Source organism: Lepisma saccharinum, chromosome 9 (assembly GCF_977018435.1).
Source record: "Lepisma saccharinum chromosome 9, izLepSacc3.1, whole genome shotgun sequence".
NCBI classification, from domain to species: domain Eukaryota; kingdom Metazoa; phylum Arthropoda; class Insecta; order Zygentoma; family Lepismatidae; genus Lepisma; species Lepisma saccharinum.
Genome location: NC_139237.1, coordinates 32,661,437 through 32,679,876, shown reverse-complemented (window position 1 = coordinate 32,679,876; position 18,440 = coordinate 32,661,437). Strand labels below are relative to the sequence as shown.

The 18,440-nt window shown below is 37.3% G+C and overlaps 1 protein-coding gene across 1 annotated transcript in view; it reads right to left on the bottom strand.

Annotated features, from left to right (window-relative positions):
• Positions 1 to 16,597, bottom strand: part of LOC145992604 (glutamate-gated chloride channel alpha-like) — a 28,390-nt gene extending 11,793 nt beyond the window's left edge. The window contains exons 1-6 of the mRNA XM_083128957.1: positions 16,544 to 16,597; positions 15,230 to 15,339; positions 13,546 to 13,613; positions 10,991 to 11,214; positions 9,835 to 9,917; positions 8,250 to 8,390 (exon numbers count right to left, since the gene is read on the bottom strand). Coding sequence (XP_082985083.1) covers positions 8,250 to 8,390; positions 9,835 to 9,917; positions 10,991 to 11,214; positions 13,546 to 13,613; positions 15,230 to 15,339; positions 16,544 to 16,590 — 673 coding nt within the window. The 5' untranslated portion in view covers positions 16,591 to 16,597. The remainder of the gene's footprint in view (positions 1 to 8,249; positions 8,391 to 9,834; positions 9,918 to 10,990; positions 11,215 to 13,545; positions 13,614 to 15,229; positions 15,340 to 16,543) is intronic.
• Positions 16,598 to 18,440: the final 1,843 nt, after the last annotated feature.

The following is an 18,440-nucleotide window of genomic DNA, read 5'->3' as shown; positions in this document are numbered from 1 at the left end:
TTATCATTGTAGAAGGGTTTCATCACGTCATAATGAAATTCAAACATGTAAAGTTTCGACAAGTCGAGAACCGTTGTGCCAACGTAAATTGGTTTTCTGAATTTCATCAATTTTATATCTAGATTAAAAAGTGCCAAATTCTCGTTGTAAATTTTTCTCGACTTGAATCTAGGATCGGCTATCCCCTTCCGACATTTATTCTTATCGGAAATTAATTTCACGTCTACGTGCTTTCTAACATTCTCCATGGTCTTTCCGTACACCGCATTGTTCATTAATTTAAAGAAGTCCTTGTCTAAATCGGAAGTGGCAGCTGTTCTATGTTGTGTGTTAGTTTCTATGTAAGGTCTTAACCACGTGGAATGTTTAAACTTTAGTATTCTTCTAACATTTACTATCTGAACACCCTTCCCAATCAAAAACCGGAGATTCTTGTAGTGGACGACGTATCTCTGTTTAGGGTCCAATGTTAACAAAAGCTTGTCTTGAACCGAGTCGGGTGGACATTTGATTTCGGGAGTCGGAGGCAAATCCGAAAACGTGTCGTGCAGGTGGTTGGAGAATTGGAGATCTACCTCTGCGAAGAAACCACACTCGCTATCGTCGAAATGAATAATGTCTATCGAAGTGGGATCTAACCATTCGAATCCCCCGTAAGGAAGTTTCTGAACCATGGCATGTCCGTAGAGATTATTAACGTCGGCGTAGAAGATGTAATTCGATGCTCGATTTGAATCGTAATCTTCTTTCATGTGTACGTTATTAGCTTTTGCATGTCTCTGTACGCATTGCACCATTCCACCTCGTATCCCTCTTTCGATGAAAAGTAACATGTCAACGTCCGATATCAGTTCCAGCTTGACCTTTGTCTGGAATAACATTGCCGACCACGCTAATCCCGGTAGACTGTAGAAATACGCTGGATCTAATTTATAAATATTCGTTGCCGTTTTCCTGAACGCTTGAAAAACATCCGCGAGTATCGTCACGTCTAATTTTAAGTATGCGTCGTGGTAGTCTCCGAGTGTCCTACATTCTAATTTCTCCCACATGAGTTGCGCGTGTTGGTATTCTTCGTCCGTGATTCCTTTCTCTCTGAGTCTGCTGTAAAATTCTCTTGGAAGTGGAAGAGCATCGTCGTTAAATTTAGAACCATCACTAACATATTCGTAAGGATAAACCCCTTTACGTCTAACGAGTTCTGTGTCTACGTTGGGAAAACTAGCTCTAGTTATTTTGAATTGATCGTCGGTGAGTTTGTTCGCTAAAGCATCCAGACTTGCAGAGAGAAATCTATACGAATCCAGGAAGCGCATCTCGATTGTATTTTTCGTTCCCGGAATCGACACTTGCTTGCTGAGACTAATGTAGCGTTCTTCATTCTCGGCCAAGACACCTATACGTTTCGGATCGTAGCCAAGATGTCTCACCAGGTGGTGAAAATCATAGCCGCTTCCGTTGTGAAAGAATATGGGGATGAATTTAGGTTTCTGGATTTTAAGATTGCACGTGTTGCAAATTCCACCTATGTAGTTTCCGCTGAAATGATCGTGGTGGAATATTTTTTTGTTCTCATCAGTGAAACTTTGATCACATACCGGACACACCTCAGTGGAATTGTAATTTTGAAGTTCATTTTCAGTTAAAGGTGCCATCGGTTTTGATGTAAGCAGTACGCTACCAATTACCTCAACCTCCTCCACCATTTTTTCCAGGAAGTGTTCGATTACATTTGGTCCGCGGTATATATATGCTTCATTTATTTTATCACGTTGCACAACAACATAGCCGAAACTATTAGGTTGATGAAGCTGGTACGGCGTTGTGGAGGAAATTTCAGGATCCGGTTCGCAGTAGGAGAGTGGTTTCAGGAAAGACTCGAAATCTGCGACGATGATTGCGGGATGTTCTAACAATGCCTTGTGCATTTTGAATTCTTCGACTTCGTTCGTTTCGGGCATCAACATTCTAGCCGGTCTGTTGTCACCGCAATAAATTTTATGTTCGGCAAGTTTCTCGATAGCAATTTGACGTCCGGTGTAATTTTGATAATCGAGTTGTTGTCGATCGTCGAACGTGGTTAGGCATCTCGGGCAAACTTCGATGCAATGTTTATACTTGGTAGTTTGACTTCTGACCAAACGTGATAGAGAACGAATTAGCGTGTAGTGATGAACATCCTCGTTTGAAATTAGAAGAAGATTTATTACACGAGCATCGTCATCGTCGATATCGCTTATCCTGACGGGATGCACGAGATATTTATCTGACGTGAAGGAATATACATTAATAGCGATGCGTTTTCCTGCACGATTTTCGAACTTTGTTATATCCGACAATGTCACCGGGTATTCGATGCCAGACATTACACTTTCAAATTCGGACTCGTATTGTTTGTAATATCCAACCCACTGTGGATTATTTTTGCAATAAACAGGATGCAGTGCAGCCAATATACACCAAAGGAAACACTTGTTATCGCTGTTCTGTATATTTAACACAGCTCTCTTGTGTTGAATGTTCGGTGGAAGAGGAACGTAGCTGGAAGCGCGAAGAGGCGAGAATCGGTTCACGTAAACAGTTAACGTGTGAGGACTTCCACACAGAGACCATCCCGACCCTTTAGCCTCAAAACCGTCATGTTTCTTAACCAGCTCGTTGGAAACTTTATAATAGAAGTTGTCCAAATTTTCGACGTCAGCAAAATAAAGAGTCTGGTTTTTTGTACGATGATAAAAAATACTCGTTGTGCCATCAACTTTCTCGTATTCGGAAAACAGAACAACGTATACTTTTATAGAGTTGTTTTCAAGTTTATCTTTCAAAATATTTAGTACAGATGTTTTCGTTTCATGCAAGAAACTAAGGATGTCACGGCCTGCTTCTGACTTAATTGAAAAATCCTGGAGTTGGTCGTTGAATGCAGATCTAATTGGTTTGCGTTCATTGGATAATTTAATTTGCTTGGAAGTGGAAGCTTCCGTATCTGCATTATCGATTTTCCTTTTCGATGCTTGTCCGGTCGATGGTTTGCAAATTTTGAGGTGTTTACTTAAATTTGTAATGCTAATCATCTTTCCACATCGAGCACAAGACTTAGAAGGTAAGGAACGATTAATTCTCGAACCTGTTTCGCTACATCTTGCCCTGTGTTTGCTAATATTAGTTTTAGATATTAATTTTTCGCAAGTAACACATTCAGTTTTATCATTTTTATGATTGAAACTGGTGGTGGATGCCATTGCTTTCTCCAAAATCACAGAAATCAAAAAAATCTAGTATATAGCGATACAATTATCAGGTATGTTATTTTATATAGAATTTCTTGGAGTGATTACAAAACTCAAAAATTCAATCTACTGTAAATAGAATTTCAGGTATGTTATTTACATACAATTTCTTGTGTGCGAATACTAAACCCAAGAATTCAATCTACTGTGAATACAATTTTCAGGTATGTTATTTTATATAGAATTTCTTGAGGTGATTACAAAATTCAAAAAAATCAATCTTCTGCGAATATAATTTTCAGGTATGTTATTTTATATAGAATTTTCTCAGGGCGAATACAAAACTCAAAAATCCAAGACAGTTCAGTTTTAACGTGTTCATATTTGAAGAAAAAAAAATGCAAAATACGCCTTGGAGATTTCAACCAATCCACTTTACTAGATTGGCGAAACTCTAACTATTGTTATTTGGAACCTTTAACCTTTTTTGGTGACGTAGAGTACGCGTAGAGAGGTTGGGTTTAGTGTGTCGGTCGAGTCTCGGTGTCCTCTGTCCTCCCATACCAAAATAAACATAGGTCGTCATGAAACAAAAAATATGTACCGAAAATTTTCTAAGTCCAGCGTTAAAAAAAATCTTAAATTGCAAATATCTCGAAAATGGTAAGAGTTATCGAAAAAATATATCGAAAAACACCCCCATACGGCATCGTTAGATGCCCCCTGTCGATTTTGGAGGTGTAGGATACGTGTACCAAGTTTTGGTGGTTTTGGGGTCAAGGGTTAAGAAGTTAGCCCACCCCCTCCCAAAAATTTTGATCACTCGTAACTTTTGAACGAATAGTCGTAGAGAGGTCGGGTTTAGTGCGTCGGTCGAGTCTCGGTGTCCTCTGTCCACCCATACGAAAATAAACGTAGGTCGTCATAGAACCAATTTTTTTCATCAATCGAAAATTTTCTAAGTCCTGCGTTAAATTGCAAATATCTCGAATTTTTGACAAACAGAGGTGTCCCATAGGACCTTTGAGAAAATAAAACACGTGAAACTCTACAGAGGTGTGGTTATCTAACCGCAGCCGTTAGAACCTTTTTTACTTTTTTGGTTGGGCACCACGCACCCCTGGCGAGGTTATATAGGGGCCAGGGAATCCTAAAAAAAAAAAACAATTATTATTTGTTTGTTTGTTTGCGTCACAATACGGAAATAATGAGAGGCACATCGTTTCCCCGAGAGAAAGAGGTTTACAAAGGTCACGATATATAAACATTTTGGTCCCCGGGACTTGGAAAATTACGATAAGGTGCACTCATCCTTGAAGGATGAGAGGATGAGAGTGCATCTTTCACTCATCACTGCTTTTCTGCGCCGTGAAACATCGTCAGCGCAATAAATGAGGCGCGGAACGGGGAGAGAAAGTGAGTTTTTCAGGTTTTTGTGGTCGTTTGGTCAAGAAATCAGAATTGGCGTGGGAGTCACATTTATGATACTACTAACCTATGTTCGGAAATCGAAAATACCGACCGGAAGTGGTGTTATCTTGGAAATGGTAAGACTTAGAAAAAATCTGTTTGCGGATTCGTCATGTACACCTATACGTGAGAAAAAGTATGAATAGAACTTATGTTCGGAAATCCAAAATGGCGACCGGAAGTGGGTTTATCTTGGAAACGGTAAGACTTAGGAGAAATCTGTTTGCGGATTCATCACGTACGCCTATATGCAAGTAAAATATGAATAGAACCTATGCTCGGAAATCCAAAATGGCGACCGGAAGTGGGATTATCTTGGAAACGGTAAGACTTAGGAAAAATCTGTTTGCGGATTCATCACGTACGCCTATATGTAAGTAAAATATCAATAGAACCTATGATCGGAAATCCAAAATGGCGACCGGAAGTGGGGTTATCTTGGAAACGGTAAGACTTAGGAAAAATCTGTTTGGGGATTCATCATGTACACCTATACGTGAGAAAAAGTATGAATAGAACCTATGCTCGGAAATCCAAAATGGCGACCGGAAGTGGGGTTATCTTGGAAACGGTAAGACTTAGGAAAAATCTATTTTCGGATTCATCATGTACACCTATACGTGAGAAAAAAGTATGAATAGAACTTATGTTCGGAAATCCAAAATGGCGACCGGAAGTGGGGTTATCTTGGAAACTGTAAGACTTAGAAAAAATCTGTTTGCGGATTCGTCATGTACACCTATACGTGAGAAAAAGTATGAATAGAACCTATGCTCGGAAATCCAAAATGGCGACCGGATGTGGGATTATTTTGGAAACTGTAAGACTTAGGACAAATCTATTTGCTGATTCATCATGTACACCTATACGTAAGAAAAAATATGAATAGAACCAATAGTTTCCGGAATTCATGCGGGTTTGGACGTGACGACGCAGTTCAATAACATAGGTTAGACCAAGAAAAAAACCTTGGTGATTTTATTTCGAGTAAGGTGTTGGCAACACTGCGAGAAAATAAGGCTTATGTCTTACAAGAGCAAACCATTAAGTCGAGCCTCACTTCGAGCCTCACTTTCGGTTGCAGAACTGTCTTTATGGTCCTACTCTAAAGTAGGTCAAAGCACGTAGAGGCTCTCGTGTAGTTTAGCACGAAAAAAAACGAATAGGTTAAGTTATATCACGTAAGATCGTGGCATTCGTACCAAGTACGAGTGGGAAAAAAGGGAAATATTACTAAAACATCGCTAAACGCTAAAACATCGACAAAAAATTGTCAAAATATGTCAAAAACTGATTTTCAACTGATAAAAAAAGAGGCTAAAAAAAGCTCGTACCAAGTACTATTTTGAAGCGCTCAACTTACACTACTGTAGATAACTGTTTTTACTTTTTTGTTATTATTTTTCGTTTTCCGTCGTTGTTATGTAATCGTCATTACGGAGATGCATGGTAACTAAAAATATTAAGCGGGAATCGAAAAATAACGCTCGCACTCAGGGCGGAACTCGAAACACAAACCTTTGGCAGTGAGACTACTAGTTTACTACTCCTCCCCTCGCATATATCGTATCAACCAACAGTGTCTTTACGCTGTAACATAAGGTGCAGTATTTCTGCAAAAAAAATCATATAGACTAAATTCAATATGTATGTAGGGCTTCTGAGGACACAAAATCATACAGGCACTATTAATAAGTGATGTGTAGGATTTCAGAGTAAAAATAGTCAAAAGTATGTGCAGTATTTCTGTGGTAAAATATCATACAGGCATCATTCAAAATAATATGTATAGGATTTCAGGTGCCAAAAATTATACAGGCATCATTAACAAAATATGTATAGGATTTCTTAGGGTAAAAGTCATGCAGGAATCATTCAAGAAGTATGTGTAAGATTTCTGTGGCAGAAAAATCTGAAAGACTCTCTCAAAAAAATATGTTTAGGATTTCTGGTGCCAAAAGTCTTACAGGCCTCATTTTAAAAATATGTCTACAACTCAATTTCTTGTGGCAAAAAATCATACGCGGATCATTAAAAAACACTGGCACAAACAATCACGCAAGCGTTATCTAAAAGAAGTATAAAATTTCAGGGCGCAAAAGTCATACAGGCATTACGTAAAAAAAATTGTAGGATTTCTGGGGACACAAAATCATATAAGTATTATTCCAAAATAAAATATGCGTAGAATGTAAGGATACAGGCATCATTCAGAAAGCATGTATAGGATTTCTGGGCAAAATAACTTACAGGCATCATTCAGAAAATACGTGTTGAAATTCTTATGCTTCATTACAAAAGTATGTGTAGGATTTCTGGTGGTACAAGATCATAATGGATCATTCAAATACCACACATAGGATTTCTGGGGCAAACAAAAATTGTGTGTAAAATGTCAGGGAGAATAATCATACAGACATTATTAAAATAATATGTGCAGGATTTTGTGGCAAAATATCAAACGGGTATAATTGAAAAAAACAGTGTGTAGGATTTCGTCAGACACAAAATCATATTGGCAAGGAATATGTCTAGAATTTCAGTGGTAAGTAAGCATATATAGGAATCATGCAAAAACCATGCATAGTATTTCTGGATCAAGAAAATAATGCCTTCATTCAAAACGCATGTATAGGATTTCAGGGGACAAATAGTCATACAGGCATTATTCAAAATGCATGGATATAACTTCTGGGCCAAAAGAAATGATACAGGAATAATTTAAAATGCACGTACAGGATTCCTGGGGCAACACATAATGCAGGCATCATGAAAAAAGAATGCATAGGATTTCTGGTGGCAACATTTCATACATACATCATTCAAAGCATGTGTATGATTCCTGGGCAAAAATCATGCCTGTATCATAACTAAAAGTAGGTGTAGGGTTTCTAGTGGCAAAATATCATAAAGGTATCGTTCAAAAATTATCGCTACTACAAATCAACCGTGCCAAGTGTTGCATTCCAAAGTTTTGTAGGTTTAAAGTAAGCCATCTTGAAAAAATTTAACAGACATCATACCTATGTAATGCGAGATTAGATATTGTTTTCTTTTATTATGTGATGTGTGTATGTATGTGTTCTGCTCCTCGGGATCGATGCATACTGTAGTGGTCGACTCTAAGTTTCGAGGTGTATAATGGGTGACCCTTTCTCAAGACACCCAAATGCCAACCTCACTTCCACGTACTACACCCTGAACTGTATTTTGAGGACTAACGAGGATCTGGCGTCTAGCTCCATGTAGCGGTATGATGATCGATGATCAATGCATATAGGCGCTCAGATCCAACCATGCAAATCTAGTCAATAATATATTTTATTTTGGATAATACACTAATACACATACCGTCATACATTATCTATTGTTTTTTCATCAATGTCGGTGGAAAAAAGTGGGAAAAAAAACAGCCACTGGCACGTTCTTAGTGTATAGAATCCGTTTCAAGACAAGAATTTTAAAAGTGGTCTGCTGCCCATTGTGTTTTGAAGCGCTCATGTTATCTGACTTCAGTCTGCAGATTAAATGGTATTGAATCACACTCACCTTCCCTGGGATTGTTCGCGTGTGTCTTGAATCTCAGTTTGAAGCTCGGGAGCTTCATGTCGGTGGATCCCCACGAACCGTCCTTCATCTTCAGTCCTCCTTTTGGGGACCACGTCAGATTCAGATATTTGTGAGATGCAGCTGGAAAAATGATTTTTTACAAAATTGTGAAATCGATATATATCTCTCACGGTCAGACAGAGGATCCAGTCGAGATGACTAATGACTAATTTACTTATTACTTGATAAGTCTGTCAGATTGAAATTACTGCAACAACAAATATCAAATTGATATTTGTTGTTTCAGTAATTTCTGATATATCGTTTGTTGACATTTGTAGACATGATGAGCGAATATGATTAGGCCTGTTGATTAAATTTAAATGTAATTTCGTGTATACTGAAAAAGTTAAGTACATGTATTTAATTTAGTATGGGGGGAGATTATGCTAATGGTGGATTACATCAGAAAAATATGGAGATCTTTTACATATTGAAAGGAAATAAGAAGAAGACCCCAGAGGGAATTTTATCAAGCGTTTTTTCCTAACTTTCCACATTTTAACTTATTTGTAAGCATGATATGTAACTGAACTATATAGAAATTTATGTTATGAAAAACCAAAATACTTTAATATATGGGGCATATATATGCACAATCGACTATTTTATATGTGATGGAACATAATGTTTGGTCATATTCAGCATACTTTCGCTCATTAAAGCTATTTAAAAGTTTCCTCTACACTTGATATTCCAAAAATGGATTATTTTTTTCTCTTGTGAAATTCCAAGTGCAAAGAAACTTTTCAAGGTTTTGTAAGCTGACAATAAAATACCACTTACGTCTGAAACTTTGCACAAAGTGGTGATCGGACGCTGCAGCTAAGGAGTCATAAAATGAACTGAAAATATTAACCTACCTGTGCATGAAGCTTAAAAGTTCAATTCAATTTATATATCCTGTATATAAAATAAACACTTCTGAATGGATGTAGAATCTCTGTACTTGTCAACACAGCCATTAGAGAAAAAGTGATTCTTGTTTATTGCATGAGAAACGTGGCATTTACTACAGGAACAGATATGCAATAAACAGTGCGTTCATTCTGGCTCGGGGCCGAAATAGCGTGTGACTGCAGATGGCAAGACATGGCACAGATGCCGGCATTTTCTTCCGGTTACGTCCCCTTTAATTTTACGCACATATCTCTAGCATGCAGAAAATTGTATTTATAATGCATAGCGAGTACTAACCTTAGCTATAAGAGTTGTTCAAGGTGATGGCCAACTGCATTCACACATGCTAAAAAGATATGTGTGTGAAAATAAGCAGAACGTCACGGCTGAAACTACCGACATCCGCGCCGTGCCTCGCCGTTCTGCAGCCACACGCTATTTCGGCCAGGAGTCAAAACGAACGCACTGTGTTTATGTGTCAGAAAATGTTTTCAAACAATGTGATTCTGCTTCTATAATTCTCATGTAAAATTTGCTAGTAAGGGAGCAAAGGGTAGCTGCTTCGTTTTCTGCAAGACGGAAGAAACCTTTCCTGAAAGAGAACTAAGCAACGAGCAGCACTTACTCCCTTCTATAATCCATGAGCACGTCTGAATGTCCATTGGGAATGAATCAAATTGCATTTCGCAGATCAAGTCAAGAGACCATCTGGAATTAGAAATGCAAATTACATAATTCCATATACATAATCTTAAAAAAAAAAAAAAAAAGTTCCTTAAATAGAAATAATATATACATTTATCACATTTAAAATCCAAATGTGAGTTTTCAACCATTTATCACATGTAATCATCATAAGTAATCATACGAAAATAAAAAAAACTTATTCTTTCATTTCTCACTGTCAAGAGAGTTCATTTCACCACCCCTTAAAAGCACATACGCGTATGAGATATGGTGGTATGGTAAGCTCGACACATTCTCGATGTCGGCCATAGTGGAGACGGTTTGGTGAGCATGATGCTCCTTCTGTTTTAAAATCCATGTTTTCTCCAGGTGCCAACTGATCAGAAACAGGGCGAGCCCCATAGTCGCTTAAGGCGGCCGGAGCTTGGTGCTGATGACATCACCTCAAAATGGCGGAGATCGAGAATGCGTGAGGTCCTACCCCCGATTCCCCTAAAATGTTCCTACATAACACGATTCAATGCGAACGAAGAACTTTACCTTTACCTATGTTACAGTAGTTGTCTTGGAGAGGGGTTTGGGGAAAATGATACTCTCGTACCCTGTTAAAAATTTTCATGATCGATACTTCCATTTAATTAAAACAAATTCATTGTCACAGAAATACATTTTACAAACTTTTTACTGTTGCTACAAGAAACATAATTTGCCCTATTAACAATCATTGTGAGTTAAGTACTTAGCAATATCAATAAATGTTGAAGTAAGATTTCATTAAGTTGTGTACATAAACGCCTAATTTTGAAAACTTACGGTAACTAGTTACTATATTATTTTGATTTCTTTATGTTATTAATTAATGGAATTTGTCTTCTGTTATAAATAGTTCCAGTCTTAATTTATGTTTTTAAGTTTTTTGTGACAAGGAATGCAAGAGGAGCTCATGTAGCTTAACATGTTTTCTGATTGGATTCGTGGATAGGGACTACTACAGCAATTGCACTCTTTTTTTAATTGGAGAAAAAGAAAAAGTAAAACTGGGAGAAAAGCTTTGAACCTGTGACTTCTCAGAAGAAATAATATGTGAACTTTACCTTGTTTCGTAACCGAAATATTTCAGCCTCCTTAGGAAGTACATGCGAATCGACGAAGCTCCCAATCCAGATATTGCATTCAAACTCCTTGCAGGGTATAAGGAAGTTTTGGGTAGCCATAGTTTATCCACGAAGTCCTCGTTTACCAAGATCATGTCACCTTTATCTGCCATCACTCGTTTGTCCATCCAAAGGAAATATATTTCAGCGTCCAAAAGAATTGTCTATTAAAATTAAGAATAATTAATTAATTGTTCTGAATCCTAAAATAGATAATACTATCTATTGCAACATAGAAATGTCCACATTTCTTTGGATACAACAGACTGTGCAAATCGAGTTCATTTCCCAGATACGCAACATAACATTGTCCAAGTAGATCAAAAATGTTTTATTAATTTCAATTGTTGCTTTGAAAACTTTAGTTTCATATGCGGAGAGGGTTTGAGTGAGGTTATACTTTTCATCCGAGAGAAATGGTTAAAAATAGTAAAAGCTACTAAAAAATAAATTTTAACCCTTTATTTACTGTATTATATCTTCCAGACTTTTAAAATTGAAGCCCGTTTTCCACAAAAGTAGACTAATTAGATATGACATTCCTATACATCTTCTCGAGCCCATTTTCTAACCGATTAGAATTATATTTTTGGACTTTTCCCATTTCAAATGACTATTCTGGAATACGTATACAAAACTAACACCCCGCCACAAAAATTGTATTTTAATTTTTAACTTTACAGTGCTTTATAGTGCTTTTATGCTGATTCCGGATCTGCTTTCAGAATTATTCTGCTAGACAGAGATTTTAAGCAAGAAAACAATCAAAGTATGCCAAAGATGTAGTATGTATAATATGCAAATATACAGTAGCTGTTACACGCTCTCCTTATACATAACTAGTACCACACTAAATAATATGTTCATATAATACAACTTAAAACAGTGCATGATGAAGAACATCTGAAAGCATGTTTGAATTCAGTATGCGAATTTACTTAAGAAACACAAAAATTTTAAACCTGGTGTAAAATCTTTATTAGTCAGTGTAATTGGAATATTAAAGCACATTTATTTTGGAAATGTACACGAATATGTTTAAGACATAATCTAATTAATAATACTTTTGTTAGCATATTTTATACACATAAATTCAAATAAACAACTAGCCGAAAATGCTACAATAATAAATCCATAGGTATTTTTAGTAATCGTAAGTAGACAATTAAACTCTCCATTTCAAACTATTAATATTAGGTGTAAAAATTAATTTTCGGTCCCTAAATTGATTCATCTATTATGCTTTACTGTTGTGATTGTTCAAACTATAATTTTGTGAGTACGATCCCGTTCGAGAAACAGCACGTCAGGCACCGAAGGTTGTTCCATATATCAACTGAAGGAAATTGCAGCTGAGGCGAAAGAAATGATTTGTTCGACCTTGGCTGAAGATGTGTATCATACAGCATCTGGAAATAGTGGCTTCAGCTATTGCGAGACGAAATATCATTCCGGAAGATGAGCAACGTCCTGGACAACCAAAGAAAGTGGAGGACAACAGATTTGGAGCAATTGTTGAACGAAAATAAAAATAATAAGTTTAACTGATTCATTGGAGTAACGAAATTGAGGGGGAAAATAATTTACCGGCAGTGAGTCTATACTCTGTCTCTGGAAACTGTGGAGGAAGGTTGCGCAGAATAAAAGAGAAGGGGAGAAAGCGAGTTGGTGGAGAACAGCTACTGCTGTTAGAATACGCACACGTTCATTTGTCCAGCTCCCGCGAGTCACTACTTGCAAGAAGACTTGTTTCCTTTCGCTCGCTCTACAGATTCCCGTTACCGAGTATAGGTAGGTGATCTTTATGCATGATAACGCCAGGCCGCACGAGACAAAAGGAACTAAGGAGACGCTATATTCATTGGGTCTGAAAGTTATGCCTCACGCTGCTTACTTCCCTGACCTGACCCCTTCAGACTACCACCTGTTCCTGTCCGTGCAGCACCACCAAGTGGATTTCCACTTTAGAAACCTTCAAGAGGTGGAAAATAGCATTGTTGATTCTATAGTCTCTGAACAACCATCGTTTTATAGCAAGGGGATTCGCCAGCTACCAGAGATATAGTAAAAAGTGTATATATTGTAAAGAAGATTGCATAAAATGTAAGATTATTTTCTCATGAATAACCATTTCTTTCTTGAAAAAAGGTCAAGAATTTATTTATACACCTAATACCTACTAATAATGAGTCTATAATAATGTATAATAGATTGTGATGAATTATCGTATCCATTTCTACAGTTATATTTTAGCACTTTTACTAAACGGGTGTACAAATAATGCTTACTTCTTCTCTTCCAAGCTACTATTTTTTTTAGGAAAATATGGAATAATAATTACTGTTTGTATATAGAGTAAACTCTTTAACAATAACGTAAATATATATAGAACTGATATAACAGATTAGCAGTCAGTACCTTACAAAATGGATCCCTTTTATGGATTTTACGAAAAATTATAAGAATGAGTTTTTATGAAAAGGAAAATAATTTACCTGCTCACTTTCTTTCACTATCGGATCCCTGAGTATATTTAAATATAGGTAGACTGTTGCGGGTGTAACTGAAATAAAAATAAATGATATTTGTACTACAGTTTCTTGTCAACAACATTATTGAATGAATTATAATTAATTATAAACGTCAAACATGTTTACATCTGAAATTTTCACAAAAGTACAATATTTTATATATCGAATTTTTGTGCCGGTCCTGCATTCTCACGAAATAAAATAGTTGCCTTGACTTATGCTCCAACCCTCGTATTCTACACCTTGAGAACTCTTTCCCACACACTCCCTCTCCTTCTCTCACTCCTCTCTCTATATCTATCTATATATCTGGGTACCTGACTCCGCCATCATGGTCTGTTCAAAAGTATACCTTTCTTTGAAAGTGTTGCAAACTGGGAAATATAGTATTTGTTACAAAAACAATTGTGGTTATCCACAGAGGGAGGTAGTTTATCAATCAGCACACAACCCCAAACAGATAAAAAAAAATCACCTTCAAATCTCTTCCATATGATTTTGGTCTGAGACATTAGGCAAAAATTGTGGCACTCAAAACTAATATCTTGAGAAAAAGCCCTTTCTCGCTTATGAATATCTTTCTCCAAATTAATATGCCACCATATTCAAATTTAACATTAACATGTTAAGGGCGGAACCGAGACAGGGTTCGTCACGATTTCGTCACGAAGCAAAACCGAATGACTAGAAAACCGACCAAGACTCATTACGCTAGAGCAATGTGCGAATTGATCTTCTTGCTTTTGTATTTGGTGTAGGTTGGATACATCCATTGGTAATTCAGGTGCAAACAAAACATGCATTTAAGTAAGTATTCACATACTATATTTCTCCTTTTGAAGGAAATACAAATATTACAAACATGATAAACATGACAAAACCCTAAATTAATAAATAGTACAGTTTCTCAAAGAAATGTCTTTCCCAGCCTTCTATTTCACTGTGCCTCTGCACTGGAGCTGTTTTACCAGAGGAGACGGAGTGGCAGCCAGGGCTAAAGTGGATGGATGATGTAATGACACATTTATGACGGATGGCTATTAGGAATGGGGTATGAAAACAAAGAAAGAGAGAGGATTGGAGTCTGGTGGTGGAGGAGGCCAAGGAACACCAAGCACTGCCGAGCGAGGGGCTGAGATGTTTATATATATATATACATATATAGACACACACACACACACACACACACACACACACACACACACACACACACACACACACACACACACACACACACACACACACACACACACACACACAATGTTCGAAGGCACTTTAAGGACCAGATTATTGCTATTAGGAATAAATTATCATTATTGTTAATAAAGACGGAAAGGAATCAAAACATACTCATGGCAATAGGAAATTACACATATTACCTAGCATTGGAAATAGCATTACAGAGGGACTACAATAAAGAGGTCATGGTGATGGTCCTAAAGCAAACATAGAGTAAAAATAAGAGCTTTTTATATTTGTTACTTTATGAAAATCGAGATGTCATGGTTAGCAAGATATTAACAAATTTATATTTCAAGTCCATCACAGTGGTAACGTCAGGGATCTTCAACAACAGGAAAATTAGAATATTGTTAAATTCGAAACTACAAGGAAAATTATTGGAAAATGTAGATTCAGAAGTACTTACTTGTGTCATTAGTTTGAACAAATGGCGGATGTTCTTTGTTGTAGTCGTCAGAGAGTTTGATTGAGTCACTCTCCATGACTGTTCTCAGTTCACAACCAGCCAAGAGAGAACTTGAAAAGATAAGAAAATATACATTGACAACAGATAATTGGTCCGATACAATAGGCGGTTGTAGGGCACATATTTTAGCTTGGAATTTGTTTTATTTTTCCTCTTTGTCTTGGTATCAATTACTTATTTGTTTATTTCATATCACTTTCCCTACCTCTCTGCATTAAACACAATGAATGGGGTGAAATGATGACATTTATAATATATTTTTTTAAATAAAACATTGGACTCACCTGGTCAATGATTAGAATACAGAGCCCATGACGTCATAGGAATCTAATCCACGAGTTTGTCGTTTTTCTTATTTGTTTCTTATTCACAAGAAGAGATGGTCTCTGTGGCGGAGTGGTAAGAGTATCGCGTCATTGTCCAATCGTCAATTTCATCTGATCGTCTTTCATACCCATCTTCCCAATTAAGATAAATATATAAATATGACTAAAAGCGACATAAAATAAATAAAAAAAACAGAACATGTTCCTGCTGAACATTTATTAGTGGCTAGAGATCTGGAATTGTTAAACCTCTCTGAATCAAACGTCGTCCTTAATTCACTTCACAGACACCGACATGTTTGGTGAGGAACTCTCTGATTTCTCAATAATCTCAAAGTGGAGCTCCTTCAGAATTTATTTAAGTTAAGCTAAGAATGTTTATTTTAAATGAACAGAGAGAAAAACTCAGTCAAAAACTTTAACTTTTCAATCTCTAAATTATATATGTGTTTGGTGAAGTTTCTTTTGCAAAACATCCATTAAAATAGCAAAGGAGAAGGGCGATGAGAAATAAAGTTATAAGCAAACAAAGCGGATTATTTCTGGTGGGAATATTACACGAACAGCTCTAGGGTTCATCTGTCCTCCAGTGCATGGGACGGATGCGCGAATTTTTTTAAGAAGAGTGGTGCTGATCACTCCACCTCCTCAAATGGCCAAGATTGTGAATGTATAGTGTCATACCCTCACATCCTCCGCATATGCCACGGCATTTAACAATGTGCAGGGCTAACCTTTATCCTTACCATGACTGCACAGTCACGGTGGCCAATCGATGAAAAGGGGACAAAGAACTGGAGCTCAGCTGCCGGACAGCTGAACAAATACTGTAGAAGTGAGCAAATAATTCCAAATCTTTACGTGTGAAATCTTCTCTTCACGTCCCCGAAACGAACTTTTACAAAGCGCTTAACCTATAGCTACATACCTCAATATGAACACAAAACAACAAAGATTGGAAATTTGGTAAACCATGTATGTCCTGACGTTCAGGCTGTTATGTGGAAATACTGTAAACTTTTATTGACTGTTACTTCTCACGCTTCATGCATTATATATCATGCATTTCCATTGGCTCAAAAGAGTCTTCGAATAAAGCGAGTTATCCAGACACTGATCAATATAGCATACTTATAAACGGGCCCAAATGAAGAAATACGTGTTTCTTTTGTTTCGGCTAAAAAACTGTTTTAGGGGGCAACCCCCCTCAAATGTCAATATGAGGACAAATTTAAGTGGGCATTTGACCTATGTGTTCCCCTCCGATTTCCATGAAACTTGGCAGGTGTATAGTGGGGCCCAAAGGAAGAAATACGTGTTTTTTTGTTTCAACTAAAAAAAACGGTTTTACAGGGCAAAACCCACTCAATTGTCAAGATGAGGACAAATTTAAGTGGGGATCTGACCCCTGTGTCCCCCTCCGATTTTCATGAAACTTCGCAGGTGTATAGAGGGGCCCAAAGGAAGAAATAAGTGTTTTTTTTTGTTTCGGCTAAAAAACTTTTTTAGGGGGCAAAACCCGTCTCAAATTTCAAGATGAGGACAAATTGACGTGGGGATCATCTGACCCCTGTGTCCCCATCCGATTTGCATGAAATTTGACAGGTGTATAGAGAGGGCCTATGCCACCTGTTTCTTCCTATGCCATATTTAGGGTGGTTTCGGGGTCAGATCCCCACTTCAATTTCTCCTCATCTTGACATTTGAGGGGGGACCTCTATACACCTGCCAAGTTTCATGCAAATCGGAGGGGGAGACTTAGACCTCCCTTGTATTAATTAATTACAAATCGCGCACGCGCACGCACACACACACACACTATATATATATATATATATATATATATATATATATATATATATATATATATATATGTATATTAGCGGGTAACAATATGTTATAAGCACATTCTTACTTTCCCAAGAAGAGCATGTGGGATGGCAAAACGGATCCGGATCCGGATCCGAAAAATTTTAGGATCCGGATCCCAAGGATCCGGAACCAACCGGATACGGATTTCGGATCCGCCAAGATCCGGATCTGGTCATCCCTAATGTGGAAATACTGTAAACTTTTATTGACTGTTACTTCTCACGCTTCATGCATTATATATCATGCATTTCTATTGGCACAAAAGAGTCTTCGAATAAAGCGAGTTATCCAGACACTGATCAATATAGCATACTTAATGGCAATAATGGCAGGGGTAGAAAATAATAACAAATGCACTTACATTGTTGTTTCTGAATAGTACTTGGATATGGTGCATAACTGTCATTTATTTCCTTGTGCAATGACGTCATGTTAAAAGTGATTTGCATTCGTAACAAGAAACACATCCTTCATGTGCTTCAAGCTGCATATATTTATATTTCATGTTTACGTATTTCGAAGAGAGTACTCTATAGCTAACCAACATTTTATATAGGCTGATCTCAGCACAATCCGCTATGTCGCCAGGCGTCTCGGTTTCGAATCCCGGTCTGGGCATGGATGTTCTTTGGGAGTGTACATTCATCAATTTCATCCCCAACGTCTCGATTAGCCAAACGTGGTACAAAAACGTTGCCAAATAACACAAGCAAGAAAATCTCTTATTGTTATCCGTAGCATTCTTTACAATCTAGTGCAGTGGTAGCGTCGTCGCCTTGTATTCAAGGGGTCCGGTTCGATACCCGGTGAAGGCACAAGTGGTTCGGATCCCACTTTAAACTGTCGGTCCAGTCCTGATTAGCCTTACTGTGCTTAAAGTTGACTTAAAACACTAAATCAATAAATAAGTTTACAATCTAGAAATGAAAGTTAGAGCTGCTCTTACAACCCAA